Genomic DNA, 21,096 nt, shown 5'->3' on the forward strand with positions numbered 1-21,096 from the left:
CACAAGCATTATAAAGTACAGATTGTTCAGAATTGCATTCAAAAATCTATAAGCCAGGATAGAGTGGCAATTCAGTAGTAACATTAGAAAAAAAGAGCAAACGTCTTTGCTTCTTTTCTCTTTTTTTGTAATAAGTAGATTATTGAACGCAATTTAGCAAATCGTGGTACACTAATTATATATGTATAACAAAGCTTATTAGGAACAATTATAATTTTAACATCAACATATAATTAAATATGTTATGTTATATCCGTATATTACTTTTATATTTTATAAAAAGTCATAATTCTTGAAAAATGATGTGCAATTTAAAAAGAAATTATATTTTACATTTATTTTTACTTATTTTTTCTTCTTATATGAGGAATTACCGTTAATTAATTGTACCACGATAATTTATATCAGAATCGTCACAGTATTTCCCGCGCGACGAATTCGATGATAAGGCACGTTATTTATCGATTCGTGTCTTTAAAATCGATAAGTGTGTAAAGGATACTTGGATACATTTCCACTGGATGAAGAGCTCTTTTGAAGTCAGGAAACTGAATGCTATTGTTGAAAACGGCATTACCGAGATCGGAACAAAATTCACCAGCCAATCTAGATGCAGCCTTTTCTTGTTAAACTTTTGAGTCGCAGACCAGCTGCTCGGTGGGTCATGTATTGGGTCGACGCACAAAGGAAACGAACAATAATATAATACGCAATTATATTGCGGTCGCGACACGGACTCGGACATGGAGTCGCGTAATTAACAATTAAATAACCTATCGTGTATGGAGTACCGTTTAAATAATTTACGTTTTCGTATATACACATCGCGCTTGCGCGTTTGCGCGCAAATCTCGCTACCGCATATCTATCGAAAGGCTGTTTCTAGTAAGCGGCATTGGCACACGCGTTGCGAATATAGCCATTACGACTGACCGTATCAGCTACAGCAGCACATTCGATGACATTTATGTCTTTTATTCCTTCAACGCGCGCGTCCTTGCAATCTGCACATGGCACCTAAGATTCAGAATAGGATTCAAGGAGCAACGATTTCCGTGATTCAACTCTGTTCTTTTCTTATCCTTGCTGCTTGAAATTGAAAAAGGCAGATTTACGGTGACGCGATTAAATTGCGATTCGCGTAGAAGCCTAAAATATTCTTCGCACAATTTTTTTCGGTTTTTCTTACACCTCTACACCGAGAACCCTGTCAACGACGTATTCGTATCTCTTTGCCGGCTCCTCGTTGCCTTCGTTTTTCTCGGAGGATTTAGATGGAGCCTCGCTTTCGCCGTTTTCTGAATTTTGCGCGCTCGATTCCGTCGCTGGCCGACCTTTAGCGTTTACAGGCTTATCGGTATTTTTCATCACTGGGATTTCATCCTCATTAACGTTCGTGATGATAATTCCGCTCGCATTCCGATCTGCGACGCCGCTGCTACTTCTCGCGGCGGATGTTACGCTTGCGCTGGGAATGCTGTTTGGCCGCATCGTTGAATTTATAATACCGTGAGCGCTGGTAACGGGCTCTGACGCGTATCTTCTATGCGTGTGCGATGCCGTAGGACATGTATTATCGCTTCCGAGGTCCTCGGGTGGCAAAATAGGAACGTTCAAATTCACTCGCGTGAAAAAGGCCATCTTTTCCCTGAAAAAAAAAAGAAAATAGCATAGTTTATCAAATATGATTTTCATGAATATTGATGACTTTCCCTTCTTTCTGGTATAATCCTCGAGACAATCGAAAAAATCACAGATTCTTGCAATTTATTTAAAGATTCAATACTTTTAAATTTTAATTAATATTAATTAAAATATTGATTTCGGATATTACCCCTAGTATTACTTTAAATATTAATCTCTTAAATAATTGAATATTCAATTATAATATTTCTAAATAACAAAGAAATTGAAAAAATATGCGTTAAATGTAATAATACAAAAAGATTTTTTCTCTGTTGGAATATATTATATAATCATGATAATAAACAATATTGGGATAAAATAAAACTTATTTACTTGAAAGAGATGATGTCGGGCTTTCCCTTCCCAGCTTTCGTTTTCCTCAATTTATAAATCTCTTTCGATGTTTTCTTCATCATCTTCTCCACTTTCTTCTCTTCGGCATTTTTACCATTTTTGCCATTTTCGGCCTGTACCATAAGATTTTGGAATTTTTGATCTTCCAATAGCCACGTTGCCAGATCAGTATCACCTTTCTCGCGTGCTTGTTCCAATCGCTGCTTCAGTTCCCGTAACCTACTAAGCTCATCTTGGAGATTATTCAGTCTAGCGTGCTGCGCCTGGAGATCCAATTCAAGATCCAATGACGTTCTCATTGTGGGCGGCAAATAAGACGATTTCTTCGTGGTTTTGTAACTGAGAGCGGAGGATGGTCGACGCCACCGTAGGGAACGTCTCTCCACTGAATTTCGTTGGAAAGGTCCGCCTCTGCGATAAAGCGGCATACTGCTATCGCTGTCGCTACGATTAAGCTGTGCAAAGATAAAACATGAAAAATAAATGAGAATAACTTAATTTTTAAAGAAATAGACTCTTTACAAGATGTTAAAAATCATATTCCAAAATATTATAGTGTAGTAAAAACAAGTAACAAATTAATGTCTGTAATCTTTCAATCCAAATGATAATTTTTCAACTCTTAAATTTAATCACTCGTATATAAAATGTACTTGAGTGTATTTAATACTACTGGATGTGTATATTTGTATGTGATGTATAATCGTTTCTTTTTAACTATTTGTTTACAATTTACGCGTGATTAAAGCTTAAAAACTTCTTGTATATGAAAATAAAACTTGAAACTTAAAATTTTTTTCTCACGGCATTTTATAGAAAAACTATTGTAAATAACAAAATAAGTAAATAAGATATAGTAGCAAATTATATTTAATTAAAACTCACTCGACAGATGTAATGATTTTTGCTAACGGCCGCGCTCGGTGAAAATGTCTGGCTCCTCTTGATTACAATGGAGTTTTTGTCGTCGTGAATAGCGCCAGGCACGACGCCAGCCGCGGAGAGTTTTCTTTGCTTGCCTTGCTCCGGAATGAATACGCATTCGGTGTTTGTTTCCTTATCTTGCGTTTGCTTCAACGTTTCCTCATTCAGTTCTTCCTCTTCCTACATTATATTATAAATTTAACCGTTAGAAATATATATTTAAAAATCTTATGTTGGACAAAAAAAATTTAATAAAATTTATAATCTATCTATTGAAAGAAGATATGTTTGAATTTCAAGTTTGATGTAGCTTTAAGACAAACGATTTGTAAGCGATAAATAAATCTTAGTTACCTCGTGCTCCAAAACATCCTCCAAAATATTGTCCTCCATTATAAATTCTACAACGATACCCTCTTCGTCGCTGCCCTCACTTCCGCTTTCGCTACCACCGCCGTCTTCATCTTCTTCTTCTGGACTACCCAAACAATTGGCGAGCTCTTCGAGTCTCAGCGTTACGGCTGTTTGTAACTCGTCACAGCCTTGATTCCTCGTCAAGGTAGATGTCTGAGAACTGATTATTGTACTTTCGTCACTACTCTCTTCTTTTGTATTTTGTGCGCTTCTATACATTGAGATGTCTGATTCCTGTTTGTCGTGTTTCGTTTGCCTCATGACACTCGTAGAAGCGCTATTACTGGTGCTAGTACTAGGACTGGTGTCGGACGGTTGCATGAAGCGGAAGGAGAGTATATTGTACCATTTCACGCTAGGAGATTCTGGACTGAAGTCTGCTAGCGAGACTTGTGCAGAACCCTGTAATGAAATCAATGTCCAGTATGATTTAATTATTTATTTTGAAAAGATTAAACTTTTATTAATTTCACTTAAATGAAACATAGAAATGTTGATTCGAAATTTGTCTCAAATTTAGAGTACATTCTGATGAGACATGCATTGTAATAGAATATAAGATCTTTAAATAGCAAAAAACTTGTAAAATACGATAAGTTTGACAAACATACCAAGCATTTTTCGGCCTCGGTGCACCAAAGTGTCACTTGCAGAGTCTTTGTGTACAATTTGTTGAGCGGTACGGCGATCGGAAATGTCTCTCCAAAGGTCGGTTTTCGCAAATCTATGACGGATTTTGTGCAACACATGTGACTGAGGGGCAGTTGCATCGGTAACAAAGCGACTTTGATATATCTGAAATATGAAATGAAAGAGAAACGTTACTTTTACGTAAAAAGGAGGGCTTGACACAAAAATGGCGGTTCTACAACAATTATGCAAAATAAAATTTACGAGAAGAATCGTATATAGTATATAGTCCTGTCTTCTGTTTTTCTTTCTCTTTCCATTTAAGATTGGAAATGTTGATTCATCATCATCGTGTGAAAGATGAATCATTAATCAAACATGCAACTATACATTAAACCCTCTCCCTCTCTTTATTCATCGAAGCGTCGTACCACGTTTTGCGAATTTATAGCCGATAGCCGGACACAATGGCTGCGGCAATAAATTCCCGAGTAGTCGTAAAACTGATTGCGAGATCATCACAGTATCGCTGATAATAAGCGGGCGCATTCACTTTTGTTATTTTACATAACAAAAGTGAATGCGACATTCGTTGGTCAATGATCTAAACACGAACGCGATAAGAATTTCATAATTATATTTTAATTTCATTTAAATACGCCAATATCTGGAAGCTCCAATGTGATTGATTAAGCAACTAATTCGACAAATAGACAAAAGTCGAATGCATTTGTGTAACTTTATTAGCAAGTCGACTCAACATTGCGCAATTAAATTATCTAATCGGTTATCTTTGAAAGCGAGACATCACTCGCGGATTTAATTCGACCTATAGACAATATTTGTGTATGTTAAACTGTATGCAATGTTGACTAATCGAAAATGCAAAATCTTTGTATTGAATTTTACGAGGAATAGAAACTGGAAATAAACAATACGACGACTGACTATTGCGATAAGATAAAATATTGCTTGAAAATAATTAGAAAAATCTTGTAGCTACTCACACTTGTGCATTATTGGGTATGAAAAGCGCGGCTAGATTTCTCGCGCGTTCGATGCCAACATGAAGCAATCCATCGCTCACCGAATACCTAAATACATAACATAAATCTTAATTCATTCCAAGATTTAAATTTTGTTTGCATCTTTTCGATACAAACAAAATCCTACAAAATGTAATTTGCAATATAAAAGCATCTATAAAAAGTCACATATGTTGTACATTATCGAACAAAAAAATATTTTACGTTGAAGTGTTTTTTTGCATCTTTTTGTTTATTACGTATGTATTTGTTTTATACAATATATTTTAACGTATACTTTATTATTCGTAATCTCATTATAAATATATATATATATATATATATATATATATATATATATATATAACTTTATGCAAAAAAAAATTTATTTTATTGGATACAAGACAAACATATTTTTTAACACTTTGATATTTCTAGATATGCAATATTTTTTATTTGCTCGCGACATTTATAAACTCGTAAATATAAAAAAATAAATAAACATGCTATGAAACACACGCACCTCAATTTGATCTGCACCTGCGCCGTTTCCAAGCTCATCTCGCCAGAAGCCAATGGGTCCACATCGGAGATGAGCCCGGACAATCTTTTCCGATTGGAAGCCTCGAAAACACCCGAGTCGCCGGCGACGCTCTCGTCGGAAACCGCAGCGGAAACGGATCTAGTATTGGTGCCAGAACTGCTGGCCCTTGACCTAATCCCAGTCGGCGGCGGTGTCTCGCTGATCGGCGACAACGGGGGCGGCTCTTGAGGTGGTGGTGGTGGCGCTTGCTGCAGCTGTAGCAACTGCACACTACACGCGCCAGGCCTGCCTAGACCACTGCCCTGCGACATGTTGCACGACTGCAATTCGATGGGCGGATGCGGACCAACCACAAGCTTTAGGCGATCCTGCGAATTGGAAGAGCACGATTGCTCCTGCTGTTGCGGTACTCCCTGCTGCTGACTGAATCTGAGTTCTGTCAAACGATCTTCCAGTTGATTCCCGTCGAGATGCGACGCAGCGGTTGCACCGCCACTAGCCGTCACTGCTGCCGTTGTCATTGCCACGGGCGCTACTCTTTGATGCTGCCTCCTCTGCAATTCGACTTGTTCGTAGGTAGGCGGTGGACCCATCGGTGCATTCTCGTATAACGGTGACACCGGCGGACTTACACTCGACAGACTCGATCTCGGTGAGAGACTGGGCTGAGATCTACCAGGCGAAGGCGTGCCAACGAGATTGTTTTGTTCGGATCCGCGCAACAATCTCTCGACGCGTCTGTGCAGATCCACCATGTCGACCGGTCGTTCTTGTTGCGAGCCGACAGAACCCAGACACTGTGGACCGCCGTAAATGTCCGTGAAGCTAAGCCCGGAGCTGAGGGAACCTTTGCTGCTAGTCGTGCTGAGACTACCGAGGCTAGAGCTGCTGCTCACCGATAACGTGCTAGCGCTCAATGTTTTTAGCTGGCTCTCTAGCATTGCCATCGATCGCAGAGCGTCCCTGAGTTGTTGCAACAACAACTGCTTCTCCTCGTGGAGCCGTACGCGATCGGTGATGGTTTTGTTCGATAGTTCAAAAGCAGTATTAAGATCCTGCTCGAGCCTACGAATCTCACATTGGATTTTCTTCATATCCTGTTGCGTTCTCGTGCGCGGTGTGATACTCCGCAGTTCTCGCAGCAGCTGCTCCTTCTCCTGGAATAGCAGTAGCTTATCCTTATCGCTCTCGGTTTGACCCGGCGTCACCTTCTCTTCGAGATCTGCCAACTGTTGTTGAATGTGTTGAATTCGCTTTCTCGCCTCATCGTATTGCAATCTTATGCGCGCCATTTCGGCCAATCGGGTCCCGATCGGTACCAATTCACCCGAGAGATCAGTCTGAGAAGCCGTGCTAAGTTTTTCTTGCGGCAAACTGAGCGTGCTAGCTTCCGGACTACCCTCACACAATTGCAGCCTTGTCAATTCGTCTTTGAGTTGCGCCAGCGACTGCATCAGTTCGGCCTTCTCTTTCTCTCCGGAACTCAAGGACTTTTGGATATTACGGAGTTCGGTCATGATGGCTTGTGCTTCCATGATATTGTAGCATCCATGATGGCCGCTCAATTTTTGCTCCACACTGTAAAAAGAAACCATTGACAAGAATTAGAAATATTCATAAATGTCATAAATAATTAAACATTTGTGTAAATAATTGTTGGTAAAAAACATTTTGTATATAATACGAGCAATACTGATATTTTAGAATTTTTCAATTTGTATATGAAACAATATTATTTATTATTAAAAAAAAAGCACAAGTCAAAAGCTTGTGTTCCGAGATTCTTCTAACAAAATGGATAGAAATAATTTTTATAAAGATTTACACTAGATTTTATATTTCATAAGACAACATTAAATTATTAATATTGTCTATTAAAAAAATAAAACAATATAAAAACTTGTTTCTGATTTCGTCAATTAAGGTTTACACGCATTATACCTGGCGAGAGTATCCACTCCTCGTTGCGTGCAGTTCATCTCCGCTCGAATCTGCTCGAGTTCTCGTTTTAATCGAGAAACTCGGCTCCTGGCGAGTGCCACGTCGGACTTGAGCAGGTCAGGGTCGTATTTGGTACTCAAGGAACTCGAGCTGGAACATACTGTGAACCACAAATATTCGTCAGTACTTTTCGACATAATTTACCTACATGTATTTATATATTGCAATCTATTTAGATTAAATATTTATCGTGTATTAAAAATACGAGATTAGAGAAAACCGTCGCTTATTTCTTAAATTTATCAAATTTCTAAATGTACAATTTATAATTTCGTTTTAATAGACGGTATACTTTTAAATAATGACATAATCGATGAGAAATAGATAACTACACATAATATAAGCATGACTTAATTTAGGAAAAAATGGTTAAAATTTGTTTTTATTACATTAAACAAATAATTAAAACTATAGAAAAACATATTCATTTTCTGTTAAATTACTCACAACTTGTACGCGATGCGCCAAGGGTAGTCAGGGCATTGTTAAGATGATTGTACTCATCCTGCGCCAGACAGAGCCTTTGCTGTTTTACGTCATAGATCTCCTTCTTCGCCTATAACACAAGAATTTTACACAAGATCTTTTTTAAAACAACTGTCATCACAACTGGTTCTCGTATCTATATTATATAATACATTATATGATACATTCATTCTTTTATTGATTCTAAGCGGTAAAACTACTATTTACTTTTTGGCATAACGTGTTAAGATGAATTAAGTAGGTAGATATGTTAAAAAGATAATAATTACAAAGGGGGAATAATCTGTAAATTGTGTAATTTTTTCAAATGATTATTGAAATTGTAAAAAATTTGTATTATATAAATTACTGATTTTAAATAATTTATTTATCGATTTATCATAAATTGTGTACGATCAAGTGTTAAGTATAAACGAAAAATATATACGTGTACATATACAGTTGAAAATTAAACAGAATTTTTGCCAAAAAGATGAATCTATAAAGCAAAGAATGTATCTTTTTCTAATATAAAAACTTTAAAAGATCCTTTCAAATGGTTGTCGAAAAACGTTTCATTTTTTTATAGATAATTGGAATGAAATAGATGTAATATTTATCAACTAGTATCTGATGAAACGGCGGAAAACATGATTAATGATGATTTAGATTAATGATTGATTTAAGATTTATGGATTATTTCTTCTGATATTCCAATATATCGTTGTCTTATTCCAATATTTAAAAGAACTGCACCATTTCCAACGCAATAAATGTATCACACTAGATTCATATCGACACAATTGCGTTTTGACGCGAAAAAAAAAAATTACAGCTTCAACGCTTTTTGGCGGTAAATTTTGCAAAGCATCTCCCTTAAAAGAGGGAAACGTAATTTTACGTTGCACGTTGAATCACAGAGGTACGAGTCGCACTTGCGTGTTATTTAAATCGAAGAACGCAACTTTAAGAACTACAATTTCTTCCTAAACGAATCCTTACATATTCGCAATAATAATACGCCGTTGCATCGGCGTCATCGGCGCGCTTGTAACACTGTTCCCAGTAGAATTTCTGTATCTGCTCATCATTTTCGTAGTCGTTATGATAGCACATCCTCATGCGATACTGCGACACAACGTTCTCGTAGATCTGCTCTTGTTGCTGCTGCTGTTGATACTGGAGATACGTCGGGGACGGACGTTGCAGAATCTTGCGTTGCTGCTCTTGCTGCGCCTGCTGATGATGGTAATTGTCCACGTAACTACGGTACTGGTGCGCCGGTACGAGTACACAGAGGGTGTACTGACGGTCCATGCCGGGTACACGGTGGACTGCGCGCACTCTCTGCGGCTACGCAACGATGCCTTTCTTCCTCTTCTTCCTTCTTCTCCGCTGCTTTTTCCTCTTCTTCCTCTCCTCTTCCTATTTCTCTTCCACCACCTTCTCTCTTTTTCTCTCCGCCTTCTCTCGTTTCGCCGTTTCTTCTCTTCCTCCTCTCGATCCCGTCTCGTGCCCTCCTGCGCTCGTATACTCTCCTATTTCCTCTTTTCTCCTCACCTCATCTTCGCGAAGGCCTCCTCGAGACTGGCCGGTGTACGGGGCCCGAAATTCCGATCCCCACCTCCGTGGGTCTCAATTTTTAAGGGATCCCACCTTTTTTCCTCTTTTTGCCTTCTCTTCCTTCGCTTCTTGCATCGTCCAGCCAGTTCTGCCTGCCCCCTCTTCGATGCCCCTACCTACCTTTCCTCCGACACCCCTTTTACCCCCACCGTTACAACCTCGTGCACACAGCCTCTTTCCTCTCTTCAACGGAATGAAGCACGAACTGGCTCCACGAACTCCCCCTTTCCCCTCTTTATTTCCTCCTCTGCTTCTTCTTCTTCTTTTCCTTCATCATCATCATCATCATCATCGTCATCATCATCATCGTCATCATCATCACCATCGTCGTCGTCGTCGTCATCATCATCATCATCATCATCATCATCATCATCATCATCAACATCATCATCATCATCATCATCATCATCATCATCTTCTTCTTCTTCTCCTTCTCCTTCTTCTTCATCTTCTCCATCATCATCATCTCTTCTCTCATTCCGGAGCTCTCTTCATCGCGTATTTTTCGTGCCGTCTCTCTCTCTCTCTCTCGTTTCTCGGCACCCTCGAGCGCCTCTTTCTTATTCGGCGTAAAAAGACAGCCCTCGGCAGTTCCGATAGGATCGTCATAATCCGAACTCCGATAAACTCGGATTAGAGAAGGTGCTTTATAAAATTTGAATGGCGCAAAATAATGTCTCGCGTTAAAAACAAATCATTTAATTAAGCTCGCGCTACGATTTGAGATATTTTCAAGCTGTCAGTAATTAAAGTGAAAATGCGTTTCAGATAAGGAAACGCGACTGACATGCAACTCGTACTGACATGTTTCAATTTTGCAACAAAATATTAAAATATTATATATAACATTATATAATATATTATATACATATACATATATGTGTGTATGCATGTGCATATTATTTATTTATTGCCACAATTTTTATCGAACGGCAAAAATTATAATTTGGCGATGCACGCGAGATGTTTGCAAAAATGATGAGTAAAAAGAGCTGTAAAATATTATTAATGACGATAGAGGAAATTTTTCTAATGGTCATTGCGCGCAGGGCGGAAATCCACGCTTATTATCACCACTGTAGCCCTCGAGAGCGCTTATTATTTTTTTCAGGTCCGCGGAATGTCCGATCCAGAAGCACAGGGCGCCCGAGGGCGAATGTATGATCCTGCACGATTGGTGGGGCGTAGCGTGCGCGCGGGTAGGAAGGGGGGTGAAGAAGAGGAGAGGTAGCCAGGATCGCAGAGGTATCAGCGGAGGACGAGGACGAACGAACGAAGGGGGAGGAAGGGCGAGGAAATAGAAGGAGGAGGAGGAGGAGGAGGAGAAGGAGGAGAAGATCCGGCGAGGTCACGGTACGACCCTGCTGAACGTGGTCGCGCATCCGTCGAGGCCCTGCCGTCGGTAGTAGAACCGACCTTGAGTCGCGCATTATGCCCCGTCCTTGTTGGAATTTCTGGGGCCCCTACTGGCCCATCAGCCGTGTCTCCGATCATCTAAGAGCAGGCCCGGGGCCCAGGGCCTCGCTCGTTGCGCGTCGCCCCACCACTCCCTGCCAATCGCGGAGTGGCTCGCCCATGGGGCTCCAGCGATATGTGCATCGGGGAAGAGCGCACGGATTTCTTCTTCCCCATCCTTCGCACGGTGCCCTCACGGGTCCTCTCTCCCTTCCTCCGCCCTTCCTCATCATCTCTTTCTTTTCGCCCTCGAAACGTCGGAGAGAACCCACGACGCCTCGCGCGCATATTTCTCGGTCTATACTATTATTGTCGAGGGAGCACGCAGATGGTATCGAGTACGGGCCGGTTCGTCCGCTCCGCGGAAAGGGGCTTTATTTTTCTCCCGTCTTCTTTATGTTCACCTCATCCTTGTCTTCTTTCCCCGCTCCTCTTTCTATTCCTCCTTCGCCGTCGTCGTCATCGTCGTCCTCGTCCTCGTCCTCGTCGTCGTCATCGGGACGTGACAGCCGGACGATCTCCGACTAACGCGTCCTTTTTCGTCTGGTGGACTTTCTTCCCTGGAAACTAATTTCCGACAGGAAATTTCAAGTCTGCTTTCAGATTCCAATCGTCACTCTCTCCACTGTACAATCTTCTTCTATAATGTGTATATATAAAATTGTCGATACATTCTTTCCTGATGTATGTCCTTGACATTGCTCTACTCCTTACTAAATTTTGCAAATTCAGCAATATCGTATCTCATTATTTCGCTATCTTCGATACTTGTCAATGCGATACAAAATGCATTCGTCATTCTAATCTGAAAAATTCAAAATTTTAGAACATGAAGCTCTCTTCCACAATAAATTCTACTTGATTTAAGAGCGACAGAATTTTCTGCTCGGCAGAAATAAAATAAAAGGAAACGCAAGATATATATATAAATCGTTGAACGCAATATACGTTTGACTTTATAGTATAAGCTTTTAGGCCTCGTTCGCTACAATCGTTTTGTTTATCATCCTGCTGAAATGCTCTATCTCGCATCCCTACTTTTCGCTATCATCCTCTATATGCCTAGGACATTTCTCTTGTCTCGAGAGAATTGAAAAGAAGGAAAGAACGAGAAGAGGCTCTCAGGCGACAGCCGCATTCCAAGCGGGCCGCCTAATACCGTTCCTAGCACGACAAAAAACAAAAGGTCATCTCGAAGGATACGAGGGGAGGAAGATGTGGCAGGATCATACGAGATGGAAGAAAAGCCGCGCGTCGTCGAACCAAGGAAGGGACGACAAGGGAGAAGAGAGACGAGAGAAGAGGAGGCGGAAGGCGTCTCTCGGATATATCCCTGTGCGCAAACGGCCGCGATTTATACCGCCCGAAGCACGCTATCCTAGAGCCAAATGCCTAACTGATTGCTGAATTCCATTCCATCGGCCTGCCCCTTCTCTCCTTTTCTCTCTTTCTCTTCCTGCTTCTCGCTCTCGCGCGAGCGCGCCTCCTCCGCCTCGAGAACGCTACGAGAACCGCCACGAACGTCGTCCTTTGCTCTCGTTCAAAATTACAGCAGCTTCGATCATGATTCGAATTATTACTCTCCCGAACAATTTCATCTCCGATCGAGATTGGACACTTCTCACGAAAACTGAAATCAACACGACAGATTTTGCACGAATTCTTTGTAGTATACTCATCATCATATTTTATTTTGTACATATACGATATTAATATGTCTATAAAGGTATCACGAGCAAATTACGCTATTGTTTATTGTCGTTTGTAGATGATAAAATTTTGTTTTAAACGAATCTGTTGACATTTAGTAGGGCGCTTTTAACATTCCTTTCAATTTTTCACGCCGAGATGCCTCACTGGCTTATTCATACGTACAACTTAAAAAGAGTTTCGTTTCAAAGACCAGAGAAAGGAAAATTAAAAGAGAATCGAAAGATGTTATAAATAAAGGGAAAATTTATTCCTCAATTTTGAGTGGAAATTAATCATCATCCGATAGTCACTTTCCTTGCATATTATTTTAATTCACATTCGTCGCTTGCGCGCAAGATATCGAATGAAAAGTAAAATTTATCCGCGATCGATGTGACGTTTTCAGAAAAGGCAGGTGCGCGATCGAATATGATTTGTCGCGACGATCAAGAGTCGAGATATGAAAATATTCCGACGCGCGAGATGGGATCAGACAAGATATCGGAGTTCGATGGTAGATGTACAATAATAATTAATAGTCACGCGACGAATAAACGTATATGAATATACGTATAGATGTGCTATCTCGGCGCAGCGCGTACAGGATGCCTTCTGCGCGATGAAAGGACGACGTCCGTGCGCGAACGCGGAGCAAAGCGGAAGACGAGAGCTGTACACCAGGAAGAAAATATACGGGGAGGCCAACGCGGGAATGCGTTTCCAAGAGGGGAAAAGACGAGGAGGGTAGAAGCCAAGTAAACATGAGAGTTACGAATGAGGAAACGGAGTGAAAAGATGGAGGAAATTGGAATGCGCGAGGAGGCAGTGAAGCAAAATAAAAAGCTGCGACGAACGGATGCGAGAAAGTTTGAGAAATAGATAAATACGATATAAAATGTTGGAGGGGAGGAGCAATGTGGGAAAGTGTGCGAATAAAAGAAACGACAAAGGAATGAAGGCGGATAAAAGTATAAGAAACAGGAAATAAATAGAGAAGAAATGGAAGGCAAAGACGGACGATGCGAAACGAGAAGCTGGTCAAACGAATAAATGTTCAATCCAGTTTGAAGCTTGCTAGGAAAAAAACAAACGAGAAGCGTAAAAAAAAAAAGAGAACGAAGCACCTACTGTACGCTCGATTTCACGGCAACGTACGCGAAATGTCACACGAGATTTCGCGTTTATATGAAATTAGAAAAAATCGTATACATTTTCTTAATTCTCGCTGACCCACATCATTCTGTACGCTACAAACGAAGAGTGCCACGAGAGTCCGACATGGCCGTGGTACCACAGGGCGATGATTACCGCGCGAGCAGGGAGCGAGTGCGCGAATTTGCACGAGGCGTACGAGCTCGCGATCTACGGGAAGCGAGATGGAGCGGATGGAGCAAACTTGAGGTAGAAAGATTGCGAGAGAGAAGAAGGAGAGAGAGAGAGAGAGACAAAGAGGGAGAGAGAGAGAGAGGAGGAGGGGGGCCGCGGCACGGCTGAGGAGAAGTTCACATTGTAGAGAGTAATGGCAAGGAAGGAGGCCCGTTTGCGCGCGAGTGCGAGCGAAGGAACGACGGTGATGCTGGCGGTAGTGGCGACGGCGGAGGGGGAGGGATCGGAATGCAGCCGAGTGAGGAATTCCGACCCCTCCCGCATATTTATCTGAGCGCACGGCTCGGTGGCGGAGGCAGCGGGACCCTGGGTCGGGCCCGGTCCGCGGGACCCCCTTTTATAGCGCGCCAACCACGCGGGCCCGTGGAGGAGAGGGAGTACAAATAAAAGAGAGAGAGAGAGAGGAAGCGAAATAACAGAGAGAGGAGGAGAGGGAAGCGAGGATACCTACGAGGCCAGTGCCAGGCCACTACTATACGGCCTTAGCGTATAGGCTTATTCAGGAATGCCCGCGGTGTTTTGTAATTGGGCGCATTCGTAAGATTTTTTTGTGAATACGCGAGAAAGAGAGAGAGAGAGAGAGAGCTTGGCACGACGCGAGAGTAGGCCTTTTTTTCGGCGCCGTCTTGCTTTATTTAAGGTTTCTTCGATGTTTAGTTGTTGCCTCCGTAGTTGACATTTAGAATGCCTTTTTCTAGATTTCCGTTCATTACTAGCAATGATGAATGATTCTTTGGCCGAATCGATCAAGTTTGAGTTCATTTATTTTCAATGCTCCTTCAACGGTATCCTTTATTTCTGAACCAAATATTTGTTTAAAAAAAAAAAAACAGCTGTATAGAGCAATTTTGTATAATTTTTTAAACATGAAATAAATCTGAATAAATATATGCGATTGAATGTTTTCTTTAAAATATTATTCGGAAATTACATAATTTATATTACGTACTTTGTGTCCCGAGGATTAATTTACGGGCGAATAATCGCTTATGTTAATCGCTACGAAAATACTACAAAGACGAGTCTCGCGATTCGCTTCCAATATTATACGAATTATAAATTTTACGACGTCCAGACGGGACAACGTCGCTCGAGTTTCCATCGGACATGACTTTCGTAGAATTCGGCCGTTGCTGCCACCCCAAGGCTGATGAGGACCCGACGATGGCCGACACGACGAAAAGGAAGAAAGAAAGAGGAACGTGCGTGCTCTCGAGATTAAAATGATTAGGTTTAGGGATGGCAGGGGGAAGGGGGGAGGAGGGAGGGAGGGAGGGGGGGCGTTGAGGGTCCGAGCGCTACCGGGCGCTCACGTGATCGCCCTGTGGCTACCGAATTCCGTATCAAGTGGGTCTCGTGTTTCGCTCAAAGGGCCCCTTCTAAACAACCCGATCCATTTCGAGCGCACGGGGGTAGGAAAATCACTCGATATGCCTATGAGCGGATGTAGCTTTGCGTTCTTAGCCTCTTTGTACGATAATTGTAACATTCCTGCGCATTAACAATTTTAACGCGCGAAAGAAATTTATATAACGGGACGCTATATTTTAACGAAATGCGAGGTATCTCGTGAAGCGCAATTATCGTCTCCGTGCCTCGCAGATGTCTTTGCGAAGCGCATCCAGAGATGTGACTCATATCACACTTTGTTCTCGATCACGCGCCATTCGTAGAATAAGGCCAACAAGTGAGATAAAGAGTGATTCGAAAGATTTAAATATTAAAAACAAATATTTTGCTCGTATTCTTCGGTAAGCTCGAAATCCATTTAGGGACCTCGACTTGTCGAAGATGAATTTCCTTTCAGATATACGTCTTTAAAAAGTAGACTTTTCTCGTATGAAAAGTTGAATTCGAAATTCTCGCTTGAGAAATTTCTCATTTTAATATTTCCTATTCGTAGTATATTATGTAGAAAAAATATTTCACACACATACGCACACATTTATTCATCGATACGCGTGAATTTTTGCAAGCGTTGGATGGAACGCGCGAGATCAGTGATATCTGATTCAGATTTACGTTTGATAGAAGGAGGGGGAGGGAGGGGGAGAGAGAGAGAGAGAGAGAGAGAGAAAGAGAGAGAGAGAGAAACGGAGGGATCGAGAGTAATCGGGCTGACGGTCGAGAAAGGAATTTCTTTGGCCGGACAGCTGCTGCCGAACAAAGGACGCGGGATATAAAAGAAGAGTTCCTCAGGGCGCACGTGGCTCCCGCGAGAGGAAGAGAGAGAGAGAGGAAAAGAGCGAGAAAGGAAGAGTGAGAAAAGAGAACGAGAGAATCTGCGGCTAATACAAGAACCGGGTATACATACAGAGGTATATACATATGTATCGGGTATACATATATATATATATATATATATATATATATATATATATATATATATATGGGATATATACACGCGACTTTCTTTGCTTTTTCAAAAGCTTCGTCCCCTCTCTTCCCCTTTTATCTTTCTTTTTAATCGTCGAAGAAAATCGAGATTAAAAAAGTAAAATTTTTGAAAAATTGAAAAATGCTATTTATTTAAAGAAATAATTGAAGAGGAAAGATATAATTTTAATATTTAAAGGAAGTTTCCCCTGGCGAAAAAAATTGTACTCGAAAGTTTCCCCCCCTCCTCTTTAAAAAATGAAGTATCTCTCCCTCTCCCTCTCTATCACAATTTATAACATACTTAAAGTTTGATGACAAATTACGTTCACGATCCCATAGGTATCATATATCCCGTGCACAATTTCGATTTCTTTCGATATCGCGAGGTATCGGACCCGTGCAACTTTACGCAATCGGAGGATCGACTCGATTCACTTGCGTCGACTGACGACACGCCGCTATGACGCACGCACGCAGTCCGCATTCTTGCTCACAGAAGTCGCCACGATGCTCGATTCACGCATTGCCCAAGTCGACGCGATTCGCTGCGGCAAGTCCATGCCGCTCCGAAAGCAACTTACTTTTGTATTAATGTACGTTGTGTATATCGCGAGAGTGAAAGTATATCGTGCATTCCGCAAATGTTATACGAGCGCGCGTCCACGCCATCGTGCGATACCACGCACGCGAATTAAGCTCTCCCCAATTTAATCGGAGATTCGTCGGCTAAAATAAGAGGATAAAATAAGAACGCGCGCGCTGCGTTTCACGCGATCCGCGAAAAATTTCGGGAGAAAACCATCGAGCTATCCATCCTATCGATTTCTCGACCGATTATTTCTTCGTGGAAAGTCAAACGGTAACGTTTCCAGTTGTAAACGACGAAAGAAAAAGAGAGAATCATTTATCGGAACGAGTCAAATTTCTCCTCGAAGTGTAAAGATGTAGTAAAGTCTGGTTTATTCATCGATTCCAACAACGGACTCGTTGCATCGCGCTAAATATATAAGCGAAGCGTAACAATCATTCATAGGCACGCGCGCGAAAAGTCTTTAGAATCAGCCGAGACGCAGCCGATTCGCGATGAAAATGTAAGCGCATAAATAGACTAGCCGAATTAATGCGTCGCAGAAGATATTTTCGCACCTGTCTCCGGTGAAGATAACAGCTGATACGATGCCGACGCGCGATAGTGTCGCGTCGCGTTGCATTCCGATGCCTTCGTTCGCCTTCGTCTCGCGCCGCAAAGCCAGCCCATCGCCTTTGCCTTTGTCGGCAATAGGCAATTCATTCAATAGCAACGCGCCGTTTAATCCTCGAGAGCGCATCTCATTTACATATCGATCGTTAATTAATCTTCAAACTACACGTGATATTCGACCAACAGTTTTCGATAGTAAATTAGTCGCCGACGAGAGCTTCAACTCCTCCCCCTCCCCTCCGCACAAAGAAAAATGTATACTGTATTCAAGTAAATATTATTTATCTTGAGTATATCACAAGTTCACCATAAGCGTTAAATTTAATTAATATTCTGAATTTTAGCAAGTGCAGTATTTTAATCAAGAATATTAAATGAAATCAAAAATTTGGTTTGCTTAGTAAATTTGATTTTTCTTTGATACAGCTTTACGATATTCTTGAAGAGAAGATAAATTCTTCTTTCGAGGGCATGATAATGAAATTTTCCAACACTCGTGATGAGTATATTTTAAGACTATTATCAAGAATATGCTCTTTGTTGAAGAAAACTATTACTTAAAAAAAAGAAAAATAAACCGAGTAATCGCTTTTCTTGGCAGTAGAATGATATTTCTTTCTGTGCATCGCTATTCGATAAAGCATCTTTATCACACGACTTTTAAATTAAATCTAAATCCTTACTCTTTTCACGCGCACTGATATGTGTGCATAATATTCACGTGCAATTATTCATATTAATGCAATTATTATTATTATAATGACGCCGAGATATCCGCGGTAGCTCTGTTGCTTTATCTGCCAGATGCAGCGAGATTTAACAAATTCCTGTCGGGGAAAGTTCTCTGCATTTTGCGTTTATTCGCACATACACGCAACATGTATTTGCGCGGCTTACACATTTAAATAAATATGCGTGAACATGCACGGAGGACACAATCGCGCTTGCTTGGCGCGCGAAGCATTTACACCTTGCGTAAATCATACTCGTATCGGCGCAAAATTACACGGCAATTAAAAATATAAAATCTCAATCTCCTTCGAACAATCGCTCCATATCAGATATCAGTTTCTTCTCTTTAACCGTCGAATCGTCATTTTTTTTTCCATATCAATCGTATATAAGCGCATTCATTGTAATGATATCTAATCGAAAAACGATCAAATCTATATACACGTATGAAACGAAAATGTAATGTAAATTTCTTTCCTCGATTCAATTAATAATAAAATTTGTCCAAAAAAAATCACTCGATATAAAACACATTGAAATATTTGATCGCGAAATCCGTTTCGTTCAATCTATTTTTATCTTCTTCTTCGCGGTATTTTTATTTCTAGGTACGCAGACAATATTTAATTGGATATCTAAATTCAATTAATTAACTGTGCGAGGATAAAAATAAAAGAAGCGCTATCGCTACCGGTATATGATATCTGTATATCGTAAACAACGACAAGCAATCGCGCAAGACAGAACAATGCAGTCGAGAGGATGATTATAACATGTCAAAAATATGGAATATCGAATGCAGAGCGCAAACAATTTGGTATGATGCTAAAAATAATGGCAAAAGTGCGATATACGATATCTCTTGATGTAATTATTAATCGTTGCGCCGGCCTCTATACAAATTGTCGCCGATATCGAGATACAAATTTGCGAGATTTCACTGTGCGAATTCGAATTCATACGATTCACGATGCCGACTCTGGTTACGAGATAGAAGCATCACGCACGCGCGTACGTGAGAGGCGGCAGGCCGAACGATGCTGATATGAATGGAATGCGATGCTATTATCGGACTGCGCTCACCGATAACTCGTTACATCGCGTCACGAGTCGGAGGAGATCGGAGGCGAAAGGTCGTGCAACTCCCAAAGACTCGCGTTTGAGGAAAATCGTGCGAATCTACAGCGCCCGGAGGAATCGAACGGATTCGCGCATTTTTCTACGACACGTCATCGATCTCGCCTCGAATGATTTCAACTTTTGCGCTCTGGCGACAAGATGCATGCGTTTTATTTTAAGCAATTAATTTAATTATATTAATTTTTTATTCTTCGCTAAAGTAAACATTTTATAGAGAATAAAAATTATATTTCTATAATTCTTCCTCGATTTTGCACGGAATCAATTTTTAACATTGATAATACATTTCAACATTGATTCGAGTCGATTTATAAGCAAACGGTTCTTGGAATAATCGACGCTTTATTTATAAAGGAGTAGAGTTGTCGCTAAAGTTTCTTTCTCGATGTCTATCGCTCATTGTTAGAAACGGTGTACATCCCGACCATTATCCGTCACATAAACACTTCAATATAACTTGAGATCGTATGATATATACATTGATCGCGACAATAGAATACAACAATCTATGCATAATAATTTCCGACATATTATCGTCCCTCCGACACATTAGAGCTGTCGTCGCATAAGTTGTAACATACGCTCAACAAGCGCCATGATTTATTATTCGCGCTGCAACATGAGAATGAAAATGTTCTGAGAATATTCTCTGAGAAAATTCTATGGGAACGGCAATTGTCGAGCGTATTCTCTCGCGGGGGAGAAATATTCCGAGAAATATTTCAAGAGTATTGTGGAAATCTTCAAGAATATATGTACACGTATACTTTTTATTTATATATATGCGCGTTCTTCCTATATACTTATTTCTTCCTTCATTCTCAGATTCGTAGATAATCTTTGCTGAATAAGAATTTTATGACAAGTCAGTGTTAAAATGTTCAATATTATTAAATATCCAGGTAATTTAGCCTTACAACAATACACATTAAACTTTTTATAAAATTAAAACGCAATTAATTCCAATCCTCGTTGTGATATCGCATTCCTAGAGTTGTCGATATTTGAAAAAAATGCGCTCTTATCTTGGTATTTTCGTAGACTTGTAAACATGGATCAAAGACATAATCGAGCCTTTGAACTTCATCGACATCCATAAATATCCGATGCATTCTCGACAAGGTCGCGGTCTACGCGGAACGTTATCAAGATTTTCCGATATCTCCTCATTCAAGATTGTTTTATCGGATGGTGCGACGCGTTACGAAAAAATCAATCGTCCTCAACGATAGGGATTCTCGAACTCGTCGATTAATTCATAGCATATTATGCATTTACGTGTCTTTCGGTTAAAGATAGATTAAAGAGCCACGAATTTTCGCTATTTCATAGACAATTACTCACCGCGCAGAAAAAAAGGACATTCTTGTTTTGAAAATATATTTAGTTTTAACATGGAAATCCTGAAATGAAATTATATTGCGTCAGTTAAAGAAAAATATAAT

General features: G+C 40.6%; 1 protein-coding gene across 2 annotated transcripts in view; it reads right to left on the reverse strand.

The window, feature by feature from the left end:
- Positions 1–312: 312 nt before the first annotated feature.
- Positions 313–21,096, reverse strand: part of LOC105251214 (protein kibra) — a 53,926-nt gene continuing 33,142 nt past the window's right edge. Inside the window, exons 1-10 of one of the 2 annotated variants that reach the window (XM_011257827.3) lie at positions 9,046–9,957; positions 8,026–8,134; positions 7,519–7,678; positions 5,557–7,155; positions 5,016–5,102; positions 3,990–4,173; positions 3,319–3,780; positions 2,926–3,144; positions 2,020–2,495; positions 313–1,648 (exon numbers count right to left, since the gene is read on the reverse strand). In XM_011257827.3, the coding sequence (XP_011256129.1) occupies positions 1,186–1,648; positions 2,020–2,495; positions 2,926–3,144; positions 3,319–3,780; positions 3,990–4,173; positions 5,016–5,102; positions 5,557–7,155; positions 7,519–7,678; positions 8,026–8,134; positions 9,046–9,360 (4,074 nt within the window). In that variant the 5' untranslated portion in view covers positions 9,361–9,957 and the 3' untranslated portion in view covers positions 313–1,185. Of the gene's footprint in view, positions 1,649–2,019; positions 2,496–2,925; positions 3,145–3,318; positions 3,781–3,989; positions 4,174–5,015; positions 5,103–5,556; positions 7,156–7,518; positions 7,679–8,025; positions 8,135–9,045; positions 9,958–21,096 lie in introns of those variants that run through there. The other variant, XM_025406989.1, reaches the window with a different exon arrangement.

The sequence above is a fragment of the Camponotus floridanus genome, unplaced genomic scaffold, assembly GCF_003227725.1.
Source record: "Camponotus floridanus strain SB8 unplaced genomic scaffold, Cflo_v7.5 scaffold16, whole genome shotgun sequence".
NCBI lineage: Eukaryota > Metazoa > Arthropoda > Insecta > Hymenoptera > Formicidae > Camponotus > Camponotus floridanus.